The sequence below is a fragment of the Silurus aristotelis genome, assembly GCF_946808225.1.
Source record: "Silurus aristotelis genome assembly, chromosome: 16".
In the NCBI taxonomy this organism is placed as follows: Eukaryota; Metazoa; Chordata; class Actinopteri; order Siluriformes; family Siluridae; genus Silurus; species Silurus aristotelis.
In genome coordinates, this window is record NC_139589.1 from 7,573,402 (window position 1) to 7,589,278 (window position 15,877).

The 15,877-nt window shown below is 39.5% G+C and overlaps 1 protein-coding gene and 1 pseudogene across 3 annotated transcripts; both read right to left on the bottom strand.

The window, feature by feature from the left end:
• Positions 1-3,834: 3,834 nt before the first annotated feature.
• LOC310739562 (odorant receptor 131-2-like) lies at positions 3,835-4,696 on the bottom strand (the record flags this gene model as incomplete). 2 transcript variants are annotated; one of them, XM_083565553.1, is made up of 2 exons in its annotated part: positions 3,835-4,038; positions 4,127-4,696. In XM_083565553.1, 2 exons carry the CDS (start codon positions 4,694-4,696, stop codon positions 3,973-3,975), a joined length of 636 nt encoding a protein of 211 aa, XP_083421679.1. In that variant the 3' UTR covers positions 3,835-3,972. The 2 variants fall into 2 exon arrangements, with proteins under 2 accessions (XP_083421679.1, XP_083421680.1); XM_083565554.1 differs by having other exon boundaries at positions 3,870-4,034.
• A 9,144-nt stretch (positions 4,697-13,840) lies between these two features.
• Positions 13,841-14,812, bottom strand: LOC310738863 (odorant receptor 131-2-like; annotated as a pseudogene). The gene has a single exon. The product of its transcript is annotated as an odorant receptor 131-2-like (transcript).
• Positions 14,813-15,877: the final 1,065 nt, after the last annotated feature.

The following is a 15,877-nucleotide window of genomic DNA, read 5'->3' on the forward strand; positions in this document are numbered from 1 at the left end:
ATCAAGGGCTATTTGACCAAGAAGGAGAGTGATGGGGTGCTGCGCCAGATGACCTGGCCTCCACAGTCACCGGACCTGAACCCAATCGAGATGGTTTAGGGGTGAGCTGGACCGCAGAGTAAAGGCAAAAGGGCCAACAAGTGCCAAGCATCTCTCGGGGAACTCCTTCAAGACTGTTGGAAGAACATTTCAGGTGACTACCTCTTGAAGCTCATCAAGAGAATGCCAAGAGTGTGCAAAGCAGTAATCAAAGCAAAAGGTGGCTACTTTGAAGAACATAGAATATGACATTTTTTTAGTTGTTTCACACTTTTTTGTTATGTATATAATTCCATGTGTTAATTCATAGTTTTGATGCCTTCAGTGTGACTCTACAATTTTCATAGTCATGAAAATAAAGAAAACTCTTTGAATGAGAAGGTGTGTCCAAACTTTTGGTCTGTACTGTATATATATATATATATATATACACACACACACATACAGTGGGGAAAATAAATATTTGAACACCCTGCTATTTTGCAAGTTCTCCCACTTAGAAATCATGGAGGGGTCTGAAATTGTCATCGTAGGGGCATGTCCACTGTGAGAGACATAATCTAAAAAAAAAATTGAGAAATAAAAATGTATGATTTTTTTAACTATTTATTTGTATGATACAGCTGCAAATAAGTATTTGAACACCTGAGAAAGTCAATGTTAATATTTGGTACAGTAGCCTTTGTTTGCAATTACAGAGGTCAAACGTTTCCTGTAGTTTTTCACCAGGTTTGCACACACTGCAGGAGGGATTTTGGCCCACGCCTCCACACAGATCTTCTCTAGATCAGTCAGGTTTCTGGCCTGTTGCTGAGAAACACAGAGTTTGAGCTCCCTCCAAAGATTCTCTATTGGGTTTAGGTCTGAAGACTGGCTAGGCCACGCCAGAACCTTGATATGCTTCTTACAGAGCCACTCCTTGTTTATCCTGGCTGTGTGCTTCGGGCCATTGTCATGTTGGAAGACCCAGCCTCGACCCATCTTCAATGCTCTAACTGAGGGAAGGAGGTTGTTCCCCAAAATCTCGCAATACATGGCCCCGGTCATCCTCTACTTAATACAGTGCAGTCGCCCTGTCCCATGTGCAGAAAAACACCCCCAAAGCATGATGCTACCACCCCCATGCTTCACAGTAGGGATGGTGTTCTTGGGATGGTACTCATCATTCTTCTTCCTCCAAACACGTTTAGTGGAATTTTGACCCAAAAGTTCTTTTTTGGTCTCATCTGACCACATGACTTTCTCCCATGACTTCTCTGGATCATCCAAATGGTCATTGGCAAACTTAAGACGTGCCTGGACATGTGCTGGTTTAAGCAGGGGAACCTTCCGTGCCATGCATGATTTCAAACCATGACGTCTTAGTGTATTACCAACTGGAACCTTGGAAACGGTGGTCCCAGCTCTTTTCAGGTCATTGACCAGCTCCTCCCATGTAGTTCTGGGCTGATTTCTCACCTTCCTTAGAATCATTGAGACCCCACGAGGTGAGATCTTGCATGGAGCCCCAGTCTGAGGGAGATTGACAGTCATGTTTAGCTTCTTCCATGTTCTAATGATTGCTCCAACAGTGGACCTTTTTTCTCCAAGCTGCTTGGCAATTTCCCCGTAGCCCTTACCAGCCTTGTGGAGGTGTACAATTTTGTCTCTAGTGTCTTTGGACAGCTCTTTGGTCTTGGCCATGTTAGTAGTTGGATTCTTACTGATTGTATGGGGTGGACAGGTGTCTTTATGCAGCTAACGACCTCAAACAGGTGCATCTAATTTAGGATAATAAATGTAGTGGAGGTGGACATTTTAAAGGCAGACTAACAGGTCTTTGAGGGTCTGATAGACAGGTGTTCAAATACTTATTTGCAGCTGTATCATACAAATAAATAGTTTAAAAATCATATATTGTGATTTCTTAATTTTTTTTTTTTTTAGATTATGTCTCTCACAGTGGACATGCACCTACGATGACAATTTCAGACCTCCATGATTTCTAAGTGGGAGAACTTGCAAAATAGCAGGGTGTTCAAATACTTATTTTCCTCACTGTATACATATATATATATATATATATATATATATATATATATATATATATATATATATATATATATATATATATATATGTATGTTGTAAAATGCAACGAATTAGCTGCAAGAGCTAAATGTAAAATTAGCAACTAGCAAAACTAGACAAGTATCATTGTCATTAAATTTCAGTAGGAAACTTTGGACTGCAATATGTATGAGGAGCTTATTTCTAAAGCAATATTCAAGGCATGGCTTTCTTAAACAACCAGTTTTTTATTTAAAAAAAAATGTTTTAGTGAGCACAAAGGTTGTTTTAGTCTTATGCACTCAGACACTCAGTAGTAGAATTGATTTAATAATACATTGTTAAACATTTAATCCTTTTATAATGTTAAACAACACTCCTACAGTGTTTTCTCTACTCAGTTATCCATAGCAGTAAATATGACATTCAATTAGTAAGATTATACACCTGAATAAATAGTTTTTAATTCAGTGCACATAGTAGATGAATAAAAGCCTTTCAGCATGATCTATCAGTCCATATTTGAGTAGTCTTATGCAGTGAGGCAAGATCAGCACAAATATTTTAGATAATGTAAATGCTGAATGAGATGCAGCAGTACAGTTCTGTGGACTTGAGTAGCAGAGTCTTTATTAAAGAAAATAGACCCGGCTGTGATTGCAATGCAGATATAAGTGGAAAAAAAAGATGATCAGATTCAGATACAAAGAAAAATATGTTAAAGCATCATCTACCTGCCATTTTATTATATAAGCCTTTTTCTAGTGCACATTATTTATGAGGTTAAAAAAGTGGAATCCATCACTAGTCTTGAAAGCAAGTCAAATATTAAGTTTTTATAACCCACAAACCAAATGACCAACAGCACTACGGGTTCCTTTCTGAGGCTATTCCAGCATGTCTTAGAGAAAAGCGTAAGAACACATAATGCTCTAGTGACATCACAGACAGGTTTAATAGTGTGCTAATAAACATCTGAAACCAACATTGTGATAATAGAAGGAATCTTGACTTATATAACAATTATAAATGCAAAAAAGGTGATTGCACTCAACAATCTTTTCCCCAAAGAGGCCCAAAAGGTTCATATTCTCAACCGCAGATGCAATGCACTGGCAAGGATTATTAGTAAATGCACCGATTAACACTGCCATAATGCAATCATAACCAATTTGATGCCAAATGAGCAGATTGGTGTATTAGGCATTAATTTATTCCTTCATTCTGCAGGATAACCCAGTCCTTTTTTTCTAAATTAGCTCAATTTTGACAAGTACTTGTGAAGAAAAGGTAAATAAAGGACTCCCAGATGGAGAATATATTTCTAGAATTTGTTTTTAAATTTGTCGAACTGAACATATGTTATGGATTTAATTTAATTTATATTTATTTTAATTAATTACCTGATCATCACATGTAAAAAAGATTAATAATTATTTCAGTAATAATTTGTATTAGGGTCTAAGTCCTGGCAAATGCCAGAGCTGAACTACAGCCTTTAAATTACTGGGTAATTATGTATAGCACTCCTACATTTAATTAATTTTTATTTATTTTTTTTACAAAATAACTCCTTGGGATACAAATAACAGTACATATAACAATTAAATTGCATGTTTTAACATCTGAACAAAAAGCCTTATTTTAGTGTATATTTACTGCATTCTTGCGTTTGCCTGTGGCACAGCGAAAGTAGTAGATGAATAAAGGCCGTACAGCATCGTCTCTCAGTCCATAGATGAGTGGAGATAGACAGCGTGGCAAGATCAGAACAAATAAATAGTTTAGATAACGCAGGTCCCTGAAAAGGCTGCTGCTGCCGGCCACTGCTGCTGCTCGCTCCATTAGACTGTATAGAAAGGAGGTAAGGCACAGTCCCAGCTGAACTAGATGTAGCAGCACGGTCTTGTGAGCTTTTGCAGCAGAGTCTTTATTGGAGGAAACTGACCTGGCTGTAATAAAAATGCTGACATAAGTAAAAAGGATGATCAAAGACACTGACACAAAGTAAAATATGTTAAAACCTCGATTAACATCCACCTGCCATTGCTTTATGAAAAGCTTTTCCCTTGTGCACAACATTTGTGAGATTAAATAGTTAGAATCCATCGCTACACCATAAAGCAAATCAATTATGAAGTTTATAGACCCAATGAACCAAATGACTCCAATAGCAATATGAGTTCTTTTCTGAGTTACCATTTCAGCATGTCTTAGAGGAAATCTTATAGCCACATAACGCTCTAGTGACATCAGAGCCAGGTTTAAAGGAGCATTATTGAAAGTCGTACTTGAAACAAAAACCATAAAAGCACAAGCAGCCATAGCTAGCTTGAGATAAGCCAGACCTAAAATATACAACAAAGAGGTAATAAGGAGCTGTATGGAGTCATTAAGAAGCATGTGGTTAAACAGAATATAGCGTGGAGTCTCTTTAAAAATAGGCTTGCTCCAAAGAGTATAGACCATGACAGCATTCAAATACGTAAAGAAGAGCGACATTATTATTGCAACGCTGACTTTTGATATCGGCCCCTCCGTCAGTGCAACCTGAAACAATTGCTGATATATCAACGAATCCTCAGCTGTACTATAATTAGTGGATGCCATAATCTTGAACAAACCATGAGCATGCAATGATATTTACAGACCCAAAGCAATAAAACTTATAACAGAACAGTATCAGCCAATACAATTTACCATGACGTTCTCAAGGTACAAACACAATATACATTTTATAACAAATTAGAATTTTTGTGCATAAATAAATGTATATCTAGTGCTGGAGAAGTGAGATTAAAGGGATCCATTTGAATGTGAGCCCAGCTCTAAAGAGTAAGACAGTTATAAATGGACCTTTATAAAGTACAACCAAACCCCCAGAGAGAGATGATGACACACCTTCTAACAGAAACTAAAATAGTTATGCAAATGACACATTTTTGACACATTTTTCACAAATGATTATTCACACTTGAATAACAGTTCTAACATAAACATTTACAAAATTAATTCGTAACACAGAACAAGTACAATAAAACAATATTTAAATAGATCAAATTGTTGTAAACAAAGCATTGCTTATAGACAAAATCAATCTTCCATGTTCTGTTAAAAAATATAATTTTATAGAATGCTTTTACCTTTTAATTACTCATTTGTTGAATAGCTCACAGATCAAATGAAGAATTTTTCTACTATTTTTATTTTGGCCATTGATTACTTGAGGTATTCACTGATTAAATGTACATCCACATTATTGTTTGGTTATGCATCAAAAACATATATTTTCTTGTAAATGTTATGATGTGTTTGTTTTAGTGGATGAGTATGCTTGGGATTATCTTTACACTTCCCTCATGCAGAATCATATGACTAACAGAGAAATGGCCAGACAGCAAAGTGAAATACAGAAAACAGTACTATTTGGTGGACAATGTGTTGCAGAGTTCAGTAATTGATGGCTAATTTGAAAGAAAGAAAAAAAAAATCTCTGTCTAGAGATTTCAAAGAATAGAAGGTTTTCTATAGAAAAGAAGAGGAAAACTGTATATTTGAATTTTCTTTTAGCCTGGGTGTGGTCCTGCTTTTCTCCACCAGGAGGTACTGTTGGGCCACACACAAAAAGCCTAAGTGCTAAGTCACAGGCATTTGAAATTTTGGTGATCTTCATCTTCAGTACATACAGTATCACACAAAAGTAAGTACACCCCTCACCAGATTCAATAATATCCCACGGAGCAGACATCACTGATATAGATATTTTACCTCAGAGTAAAATCACAGATTATACCTTATATTGTACACACTACCAGTAGAGCAAATTAGCTGCGTCTCACCACGTTACAGACTTGGTAGGACTATTGTTTCGACTAATAAGGACAGTTTCACAAATAATCTGCCTGATTTATCTCAACTTCTCACTAAACCCCTAAATTTTGAATATCTTGATAAAATGGCTAACAACATAGATACTATCCTCACTAGTACATTAGACATTGTTGACCCCAGCCGATTAAAAAAGTTTAGAGAAAAAACACCTGCACCATCGTATAAGAAAATAAGAAAAACTAAATTGGAGGTTTTTAGAACTGTGTATAAAGACAGTATGCTCAGCTACAAAAAGGTGTTAAATGCTGCTTGATTTAAACACCTGAGCAAACTCATAAAAATTGACAGAAACAATCCTGGGCTTTTTAGTACAGTGGCTACTAATGACGGGCGGTCTAAACACTATCCAAAGCACTGACCTACATTTACAACCTAAATTCTAATATTTGTTATATGAAATTGTATTAATTTATTTCCAACAGATTGTTGTCTTAATTTTTGTAGTGTTTCTCTTGGCTGCAATGCTTTCAGTACGTGTATGTGGAAGTTAGATTTTTTGTCCAATCATATGTCAGCCTCTATGTGCTGCTATGTCAATCTAATCTGCACAGGGCCTTCAAAGTCTGTACTGGTGGCCCTTTTACCATAGTCTCTATAATCAATGGGTTTGTTTTATTGACCAATCAGATTTCAAATTCGCCTCACAGGGCCAACTAGCTGGCCCAGAATAGCATCAGCATTTCTCTGTCCTCTGGTTGGTTGGTCAGAGGTAAACTGTTACAGCCAAGTTCGACTGCCAAAACATGTGTGTAGCGCTCTGCACACATGAATACATCTGAGTAAGACTTTTTTATGCCTACAGAGGAAGAGAAATTGATTTGGTCTCGGATATACTTAAAAATCCATTTTAAAAAAAGCTAGACATCGTGAGGAAAGGTCGGCCAACCCCGAAGCTAGTTAGTTTGTCTTATACCGGGAAAGAAATTGTTCAACACTTCCAGAACAGTAAATACAAGCGGTACTATTGGCTTACAGCCTCTGAAGAGTGGTGCAAATTATAAGTATGCACCTCTGGTGAGTAGGTTGTATTTTGTTTAAATTTTAATTTTGTCATGTTATCAGACAAAATATTGATTTTGAACTGTTCCAGATTATGTAGGTGGCACAGTTGCAGTGGTAGTGTAGAAGTTTGGAGTTGTCTTAACTGGGTTTCGTGCTTTAGTAAAATGGTATTCACCCTCCATACACAAAATGTCTCTTTCTCTGTAATTCCACGCATTGTTATATTGCGTTTTGTATTGTATTGATGGTTTCTATAATTGTGACATGAGAGTGGTGGTATTAAGAGGTCGATTAAGTTTCGTAAGTCCCCAATGAAGGACCAATTACCACATGCACGGCCCGCCACATTCCATCAAAGTTTAATAGTGAGGACTTTATGAATTTTTTCACTGAAAACATTTATAGTATTAGAAACACAATTGAGGAGATCCAACCTCTGACAGCATCTCATGATTCAGTCTCACCTAAAACTAATTGCTAAACATAATTACAATTAAAATTCTTTACACGTATAGGACAGGAAGAGCTTTACAATGTTATTACCAAAGCCAAATTAACAACATGCCTGTTAGATCCCATTCTAACTAAACTGCTGAAAGAAGTGTTACATACAGCTGGTGAGCCTTTTCTAAATATTATTTGCTCCTTACTATCTTAAGGTCATGTCCCTAAACCCCTCAAGTTGGCAGTTATTTAGCCCCTAATTAAGAAACTTAATTTGGATCCAAATGAACTATTAAATTACAGACCCATTTCAAACCTTCCATTATGTCTAAGATTTTAGAAAAGATCGTGTCTGCCCAGTTATGTTCCTTCTTACAAGAAAAAAATATCTTTGAAGAGCTTCAGTCAGGTTTCAGGCCCCATCATAGCACAGAAACTGCTCTAGTTAAAATCACAAATGACCTGTTTTTAGCTTAAGACCAAGGCTACATCTCTCTGTTAGTTTTGCTAGATCTTAGCGCTGCATTTAACCTTATAGATCATGATCTCCTGGATCACTTACAGAATTACATCAGCATTCAGGGACAGGCATTAAGCTGGTTTAAATCCTACCTGCCTGATCGTTACCATTTTGTAGATTTAAATGGAGAACTACACAGGTTAATGCAAGTAAATTATGGGGTGCCACAAGGTTCAGTTCAAGGACCTCTGCTTTTCACAATATACACGCTTCCCTTGGGAAATATTATCAGAAGTCATGGGATTAGCTTTTACTGTTATGCTGATGATACCCAGCTATTTATCTCATCAAAACCAGATGAAACATCTCAATTCGCACAATTAACTGACTGTGCTAAAGAATTAAAAGATTGGATGATGCATTCATTTATATAATTAAATTCCGATAAGACAGAGATTTTGCTCATCGGCCCAAAAACCAGTACACAGAAGCTTGCATGTAGAAGGATGTACTGTAACTACTAGTTCAACAGTTAAAGACCTGGGAGTTATTTTAGACAGCAACTTGTCTTTTGAAAATCATATCACCCATATTACAAAAACAGGGTTCTTCCATCTTAGAAATATTGCTAAGCTAAGAAACATGTTGTCTATATCTGATGCAGAGAAGCTCGTCTATGCATTTATGACCTCCAGACTATTGTAATGCATTACTAGGCTGTTGTCCTGCATCATTAATTACCAAGCTAGGGTTCTCACAAGGTTGAGGAAAATGACCTTATATACCCAATCTTATCATCCCTACACTAGCTACATGTTAAGTTTCAAATTGACTACAAGCTATTGCTACTTACCTACAAAGCCCTAAATGATTTAGCTCACATGTATCAATACAGTCTTCTAACACACTACAATCCATCATGCTCCTTAAGATCCCCAAACTCTGGACTTCTAGTAGTTCCTAGAATAGCAAAGTGCGCCAAAGGCGGGAGAGCATTCTCACAATTAGCTTCTAAACTTTGAAAAAGCCTTCCTGACAGTGTTTGGGGCTCAGACACTGATACTCTCCCAGTTTAAGTTAAAAGCAAAATTAAAGACGTATCTTTTTTAGTAAGGCCTACACATAACACATATAACATATCATAATCTTGTGCTCCAGTACATCTGATCACATGCACATTTTACACTTTTGCTTGTTAATTATGAACAGCAGCTACGGTAATTTCTTTCCACTGCTTCTCTTTCTTAAACCCATACCGAGGCATCCTGAGGTTGTGCCAGCTCCAGTCACGCCCTATGAAGATTTTGGACCTTTAAAGAAGTAGATGCCGAGCCACTTCGTGTACAGTTTGGATATACCAATATATGTATAGACCCATATATTAACCCAGCCATTAGGGTTGCACAAGCCAGTGCACTCTTAGTGCTGGTCCAGGCCTGGATAAATGGGGAGCCTTACATTTGGAAGGGCATCCATATATATATATATATATATATATATATATATATATATATATATATATATATATATATATATATATATATATATATATATATATAATATTTCTTTCTTTCTTTCTTTATTTTTTGACAAATAATAATAATAATGAAGCTTTACTTTTTATTAATGAACATTACAACAAATACATTTCACAAAAAAAACCCCAAAAACAATAAATATGCAAAATTTCAGACACCCTTTCAGTAAAGTTTAGTAGCATTTTTTACTTTAATAGATTTGTTAGGATTCATATGGTAGGTCAGGATTTATCATCAGGCTAAACATTTTGAAGATATGATTATGTGATTCCTCAAATATCAAGTCTACACTCAATTACCATAAGCTTTTCTAAGCAGATGCCTCCAAATCATCCTTACCCCTTGTAGAGTTAATCTAAAGACATCAAAGAAGCTTTCCCTTTCTGAAATGTTGTTAAAAATGACAGTAAAGGGGAAGTGTGGAGGTCAAAGTAATATTTGGAAGACAAGAAAATTCTCATATACCTCAGCATAAACATGACGGAAAACTCTTGAATAAGACTATGGACCTGCATAGAAGATTTAACTGACACAGAAGTGGTGGTTAACAATTTTACTGTGCAGAATTGAGTGCAATTTTAAAAATCACAAGCTCAGATTTTTGGTCAAAGTCATAGCAGTCACCTGAAGTGGGTAAAAAAAAAAAATCATACAACATGAACAAAAAGACAACTAACTTCAGGCCTTTGCCATTTTTGCATCAATTTAAAAAAGATTACATACAGAGTGTAATTTGGTCAGGTTATATTCTACCCACCACTACATAATCTCAGTCAAATCACTTTGACTCACATCCGTTGCCAAATAAATACCTGTGAATAAATATGTAAAAAATCAAGTAATTATCAATTAAGTGTAAGTTAAGTTTTATTTTAAATAAACACAAGCTTGTAGTGGTTTAAGCACACAGTATCTACAAAATTAATTTAATCTGGCCATTTCAGCATTCTGTACTGAACATTAAAAGCTGCTATTTTTATTCACTCTGTAAGAACTCTCCTGCTAGCCAGAATATTAGGTGTAATAAAGCAAAAAAAAAAAAAAGGTTTTATTTAACATTATTTAATTAAAGATGTTAAACATTATAAACAATAACCCAGCCATTAGGGGGGCACAAGCCAGTGTACTCTTAGTGCCGGTCCCAAGCCCGGGTAAATGGGGAGGGTTGCGTTAGTAAGGGCATCCAGCTTAAAACATGTGCCAAATCAAATATGCGGATCACAAATGAAAATTTCATACTGGATCGGTCGAGGCCCGGGTTAACAACGACCGCCACAGGTATCGTTAGCCGACAGGGTACCGGTGGAAATTGGGCTACTGTTGGCCGAAGGAGGAGAAGGAGAGGAGGAAGGCGTCTACAGAGACGGCAGGAAAAGGAGCAGTGTAGGAGAGTAGAGGTTCGGTTGGTACTTTAAATGTTGGTACTATGACGGGTAAAGGGAGAGAGATAGCTGATATGATGGAGAGGAGAAAGGTAGATGTGTTGTGTGTTCAGGAGACCAAGTGGAAAGGGAGTAAGGCCAGGAACATTGGAGGTGGGTTTAAACTGTTTTATCATGGTGTGGATGGGAAGAGAAATGGTGTAGGGGTGATTCTGAAGGAAGCGTACAGTAAGAGTGTAGTGGAGGTGAAGAGAGTTTCTGATAGGGTGATGATCGTGAAGGTGGAAGTTGAAGGGATGATGATAAATGTCATCAGTGCCTATGCTCCACAAGTTGGCTGTGAGATGGAGGAGAAAGAAAGATTCTGGAGTGAATTAGATGAAGTGGTAGATGGTGTACCTAGGAAAGAACGATTGGTGATTGGGGCAGACTTTAATGGGCATGTAGGTGAAGGGAACAGAGGTGATGAGGAGGTGATGGGTAGGTATGGTTTTAAGGAGAGGAATGTGAAAGGGCAGATGGTGGTAGATTTTGCTAAAAGGATGGAAATGGCAGTGGTGAACACGTATTTTAAGAAGAAGGAGGATCATAGGGTGACGTATAAGAGTGGAGGAAGGTGCACACAGGTGGATTATCTTCTGTGTAGGAGATGCAACCTGAAGGAGATTGGAGACTGTAAGGTGTTGGCGGGGGACAGTGTAGCTAGACAGCATCGGATGGTGGTCTGTAGGATGGTTTTGGAGGCGAAGAAGAAGAGGAGGAAAGTAAGGTTTGAAAGAAGAATAAGATGGTGGAAACTGAAGGAGGAAGAGTGTAGTGTGAGGTTCAGGGAAGAGGTCAGACAGGGGCTCGGTGGTGGTGAAGAGGTGCCGGATGATTGGGCAACTACTGCAGGAGTGATGAGGGATGAGGCAGCTAGAAAAGTACTTGGTGTAACATCTGGAAATAGAAAGCAAGACAAGGAGACGTGGTGGTGGAATGAGGAAGTGCAGGAGAGCATTAGGGGAAAGAGGTTGGCAAAACAGAAGTGGGATCGACAGAGTGATGAGAAAAGTAAGCAGGAGTACAAGGAGATGCGGCAGCAGGTTAAAAGGGATGTGGCGAAAGCCAAGGAAAAGGCATATGAGGAACTGTATAAGAGGTTGGACACTAAGGAAGGAGAAAAGGATTTATACCGATTGGCCAAGCAGAGGGACCGAGCGGGGAAGGATGTACTGCAAGTTAGAGCAATAAAGGATGGAGAGGGAAATGTGTTGACTAGTGAGGAGAGTGTGTTGAGAAGATGGAGGGAGTATTTTGAGCAGCTGATGAATGAGGAAAATCAGAGAGAGATAAGGTTGGAGGATGTGGAGTTGGTGAAGCAGGATGTAGATAGGATTAGTAAGGAGGAAGTGAGAGCAGCGATTAAGAGGATGAAGAATGGAAAGTCGGTTGGACCAGATGACATACCGGTAGAAGCGTGGAGATGTTTAGGAGAGATGGCAGTGGAGTTTTTAACCAGATTGTTTAACAGGATTCTGGAAGGGGAGAGGATGCCTGAGGAATGGAGAAGGAGTGTGCTGGTACCGATCTTTAAGCATAAGGGAGATGTGCAGACCTGCAGTAACTACAGGGGAATTAAGTTGATCAGTCACACCATGAAGTTATGGGAAAGAGTAGTGGAAGCCAGGTTGAGAGAAGAGGTGACCATCTGTGAGCAACAGTATGGTTTCATGCCGAGGAAGAGCACCACAGATGCCTTATTTGCTTTAAGGATGTTGATGGAGAAGTATAGAGAAGGACAGAAGGAGCTGCATTGTGTATTTGTGGATTTAGAGAAAGTGTACGACAGGGTGCCGAGAGAGGAGTTGTGGTATTGTATGAGGAAGTCAGGTGTGTCAGAGAAGTATGTGAGGGTGGTGCAGGACATGTATGAGAACAGTGTGACGGCAGTAAAGTGTGCAGTAGGTACGACAGACTGGTTCAGGGTGAAGGTTGGACTGCATCAAGGATCGGCCCTGAGCCCTTTCCTGTTTGCAGTGGTGATGGACAGGTTGACGGACGAGGTCAGACAGGAGTCTCCCTGGACTATGATGTTTGCAGATGATATTGTGATTTGTGGTGAGAGTAGAGAGCAGGTTGAGAAGAGCCTGGAGAGGTGGAGATTTGCGCTGGAGAGAAGGGGAATGAAAGTCAGTAGGAGTAAGACAGAGTACATGTGTGTGAATGAGAGGGAGGGCAGTGGAGTGATGCGGTTGCAGGGAGAAGAGGTGGAGAAGGTGGAGGAGTTCAGGTACCTGGGGTCAACAGTGCAAAGTAATGGAGAGTGTGTTAGGGAAGTAAAGAAAAGAGTGCAGGCAGGGTGGAGTGGGTGGAGAAGAGTGACAGGAGTGATTTGTGATAGAAGAGTATCTGCAAGAATGAAAGGGAAAGTTTATAGGACTGTGGTGAGACCTGCGATGTTGTATGGATTAGAGACAGTGGCATTGAGTAAAAGACAGGAGGTGGAGCTGGAGGTAGCAGAGCTGAAGATGTTGAGGTTTTCGTTGGGAGTGACGAGGATGGACAAGATTAGAAATGAGTTTATTAGAGGGACAGCACATGTAGGATGTTTTGGTGACAAGGTGAGGGAGGCGAGATTGAGATGGTTTGGACATGTGCAGAGAAGGGACATGAATTATATTGGTAGAAAAATGCTGAAGATGGAGCCACCAGGTAGGAGGAAAAGAGGAAGGCCAAGGAGGAGGTTCATGGATGTGGTGAGGGAAGACATGCAGGTAGTTGGTGTAAAAGAGGCAGATATAGAGGACAGGGTGGTATGGAGACGGATGATCCGCTGTGGCGACCCCTAATGGGAGCAGCCGAAAGAAGAAGAAGAAGAAACATTATAAACAATTAACTTTAAACCAAGTTGGCTGTAACTGGCACACACTGATCAATTTTAAAGAGTTTAGCAGTATATACAACAGTTCATAGTATATTTTCTCAATTAGCTTAGAATAAAAAAACAACAACCCAAGGTTTAAGTATTAATAAGCATCTGAGAAAGGGCCTTGTTTCAGTGAACATTGACTGTAGACTTATGTTTGCCTGTGGTACAGTGGAAGTAGTAAATGAACAAGGGCCGTATGGCATTGTCTCTCAGCCCATAGATGAGTGGGCTTAAACAACGTGGTAAGATCACCATTAATAAAAAGTTTACATATTGCAGTTCAATGAAGAGGCTGCTGTTGCTGCTGAACATTGCTGCAGCTCGCTCAATAAGGCCGAAGAAAAAAGAGGTAAGGCACAAGCCCAGCTGAATGACGTGTAGCAGCACGGTCTTGTGAGCTTTTGTAGCTGAGTCTTTATTGGAGGAAATAGCAGACCTGGTTGTTATCAAAATGCTGACATAAGTGAAAAGTATTATTATAGACACTGACACAAAGAAGAATATGTTAATGATGCCCTCAAGATCTACTTGCCATTGTTTTATAAAGAGCATCTCTCTTAGGCAAAATGTTTGTGAAGTTAAAAATTTAGGATTCACCTGTGAACTGTAAAACAAGTCAATAAGATACTGCACCAAACCTAAAAACCAAATTACTCAAATAGGAATGTAAGTTCTTTTCTGAGTGGCTATTTCAGCATGTCTTAGAGGAAAACTTATGGCCACATAACGCTCTAGTGACATCAGAGCCAGGTTTAAAGGTGCATTACGGAAAGTTGCACCTGAAGCAATAACTATGAAAGCACATACAGCCATGACTAACTTGATATAGGCTACACCCAAAATATACAACAAAGCTGTAACAAAGAGCTGAATTGAGTCATTAAGGATCATGTGGTTAAACAGAATGTAGCGTGGAGTCTCTTTGAAAACAGGTTTGCTCCAGAAAGTGTAGACCAAGACGGCATTCACATAAATAAAGAAAAGAGACATTAATATTGTAAATACGAGTTTGAAAACTGGCCCCTCTGTTAGTGCCACCTGGTATATTTGTTGATATATAAGCGAAACCTCAGCTGTGCTATCATTAATAACTGACATACTATAATACAAAACAGAACGATGGGTTTCTTAACGTAATCCCGGGTTCTTTGATAACAGAGTGAGGTGTTTCACTATGGGAATCGCTTTGGGCGTGACCAACTACAGAAGCTCTTATGACACCACGTCTGTCTTGACAGACAGGTCGACCTGAGATCAGGCTCCGCCCCACCTTTATCTCTCAGGTCGACCCCATCTAACATCATTGCAATGAGATTTCTTCCCGTCCTCGTGCAAGGAGGGAAGTGCTGGTAAAACACCTCACTCTGTTATCAAAGAACCCGGGATTACGTTAAGTAACCCATCGTTCTTTTTCTAACTTCGCTCGGTGTTTCACTATGGGAGATCTAGACTACTCCCGGATTGCACATGATCCCGCTACACCCAGTCTGTAAAACCCAGTCTCAGACACATCCAGTCTATAAAACCGCACAAATGTGTGTGGCGTGGCCCAACCAGCCGCCGCACAAATTTCCTGAACAGAAACTCCCTTAAGCAGGGCCCATGAAGTCGCCATCCCTCTAGTCGAGTGGGCCCTCAGACCCTCAGGTGCTTGAGAACCACAGCATTTATACGCTAGAGATATAGCCTCTACAATCCAGTGGGACAGCCGTTGTCTCGATAACGGCTTCCCTTTGTGGGGGGTAGCCCAAGACACAAACAGCCGGTCAGACTTTCTGAAATCCGCTGCTCTCCTGACGTATGTACGGAGAGCCCGCACTGGGCACAAGGAACTCAACCTCTCCTCCTCCTGTGATGAGAACGGAGGAGGGTGAAAAGCCAAAAGTTCTGTAACGGGACATCTATAAGAAGAATCCATCACTTTAGGTACAAACGCCGGGTTAGGGCGAAAGGAAACTTTCGTGAGCCCAGGGGCAAACTGCAAACAGGATGGACTGACAGACAGGGCCTGCAGCTCGCTAACACGCTGGACGTTGGCCAGCTTGTTGTCCGCCGGGAGCCGATCTCGCACTTCTCGCGCTCATCGGTCTCCCTCTCGCAGCCGCGGCTGCAGCAAAACTCCGTCGCGCTGGCTGAGGGGGCGGGTTCTGAGACAGCTTACGA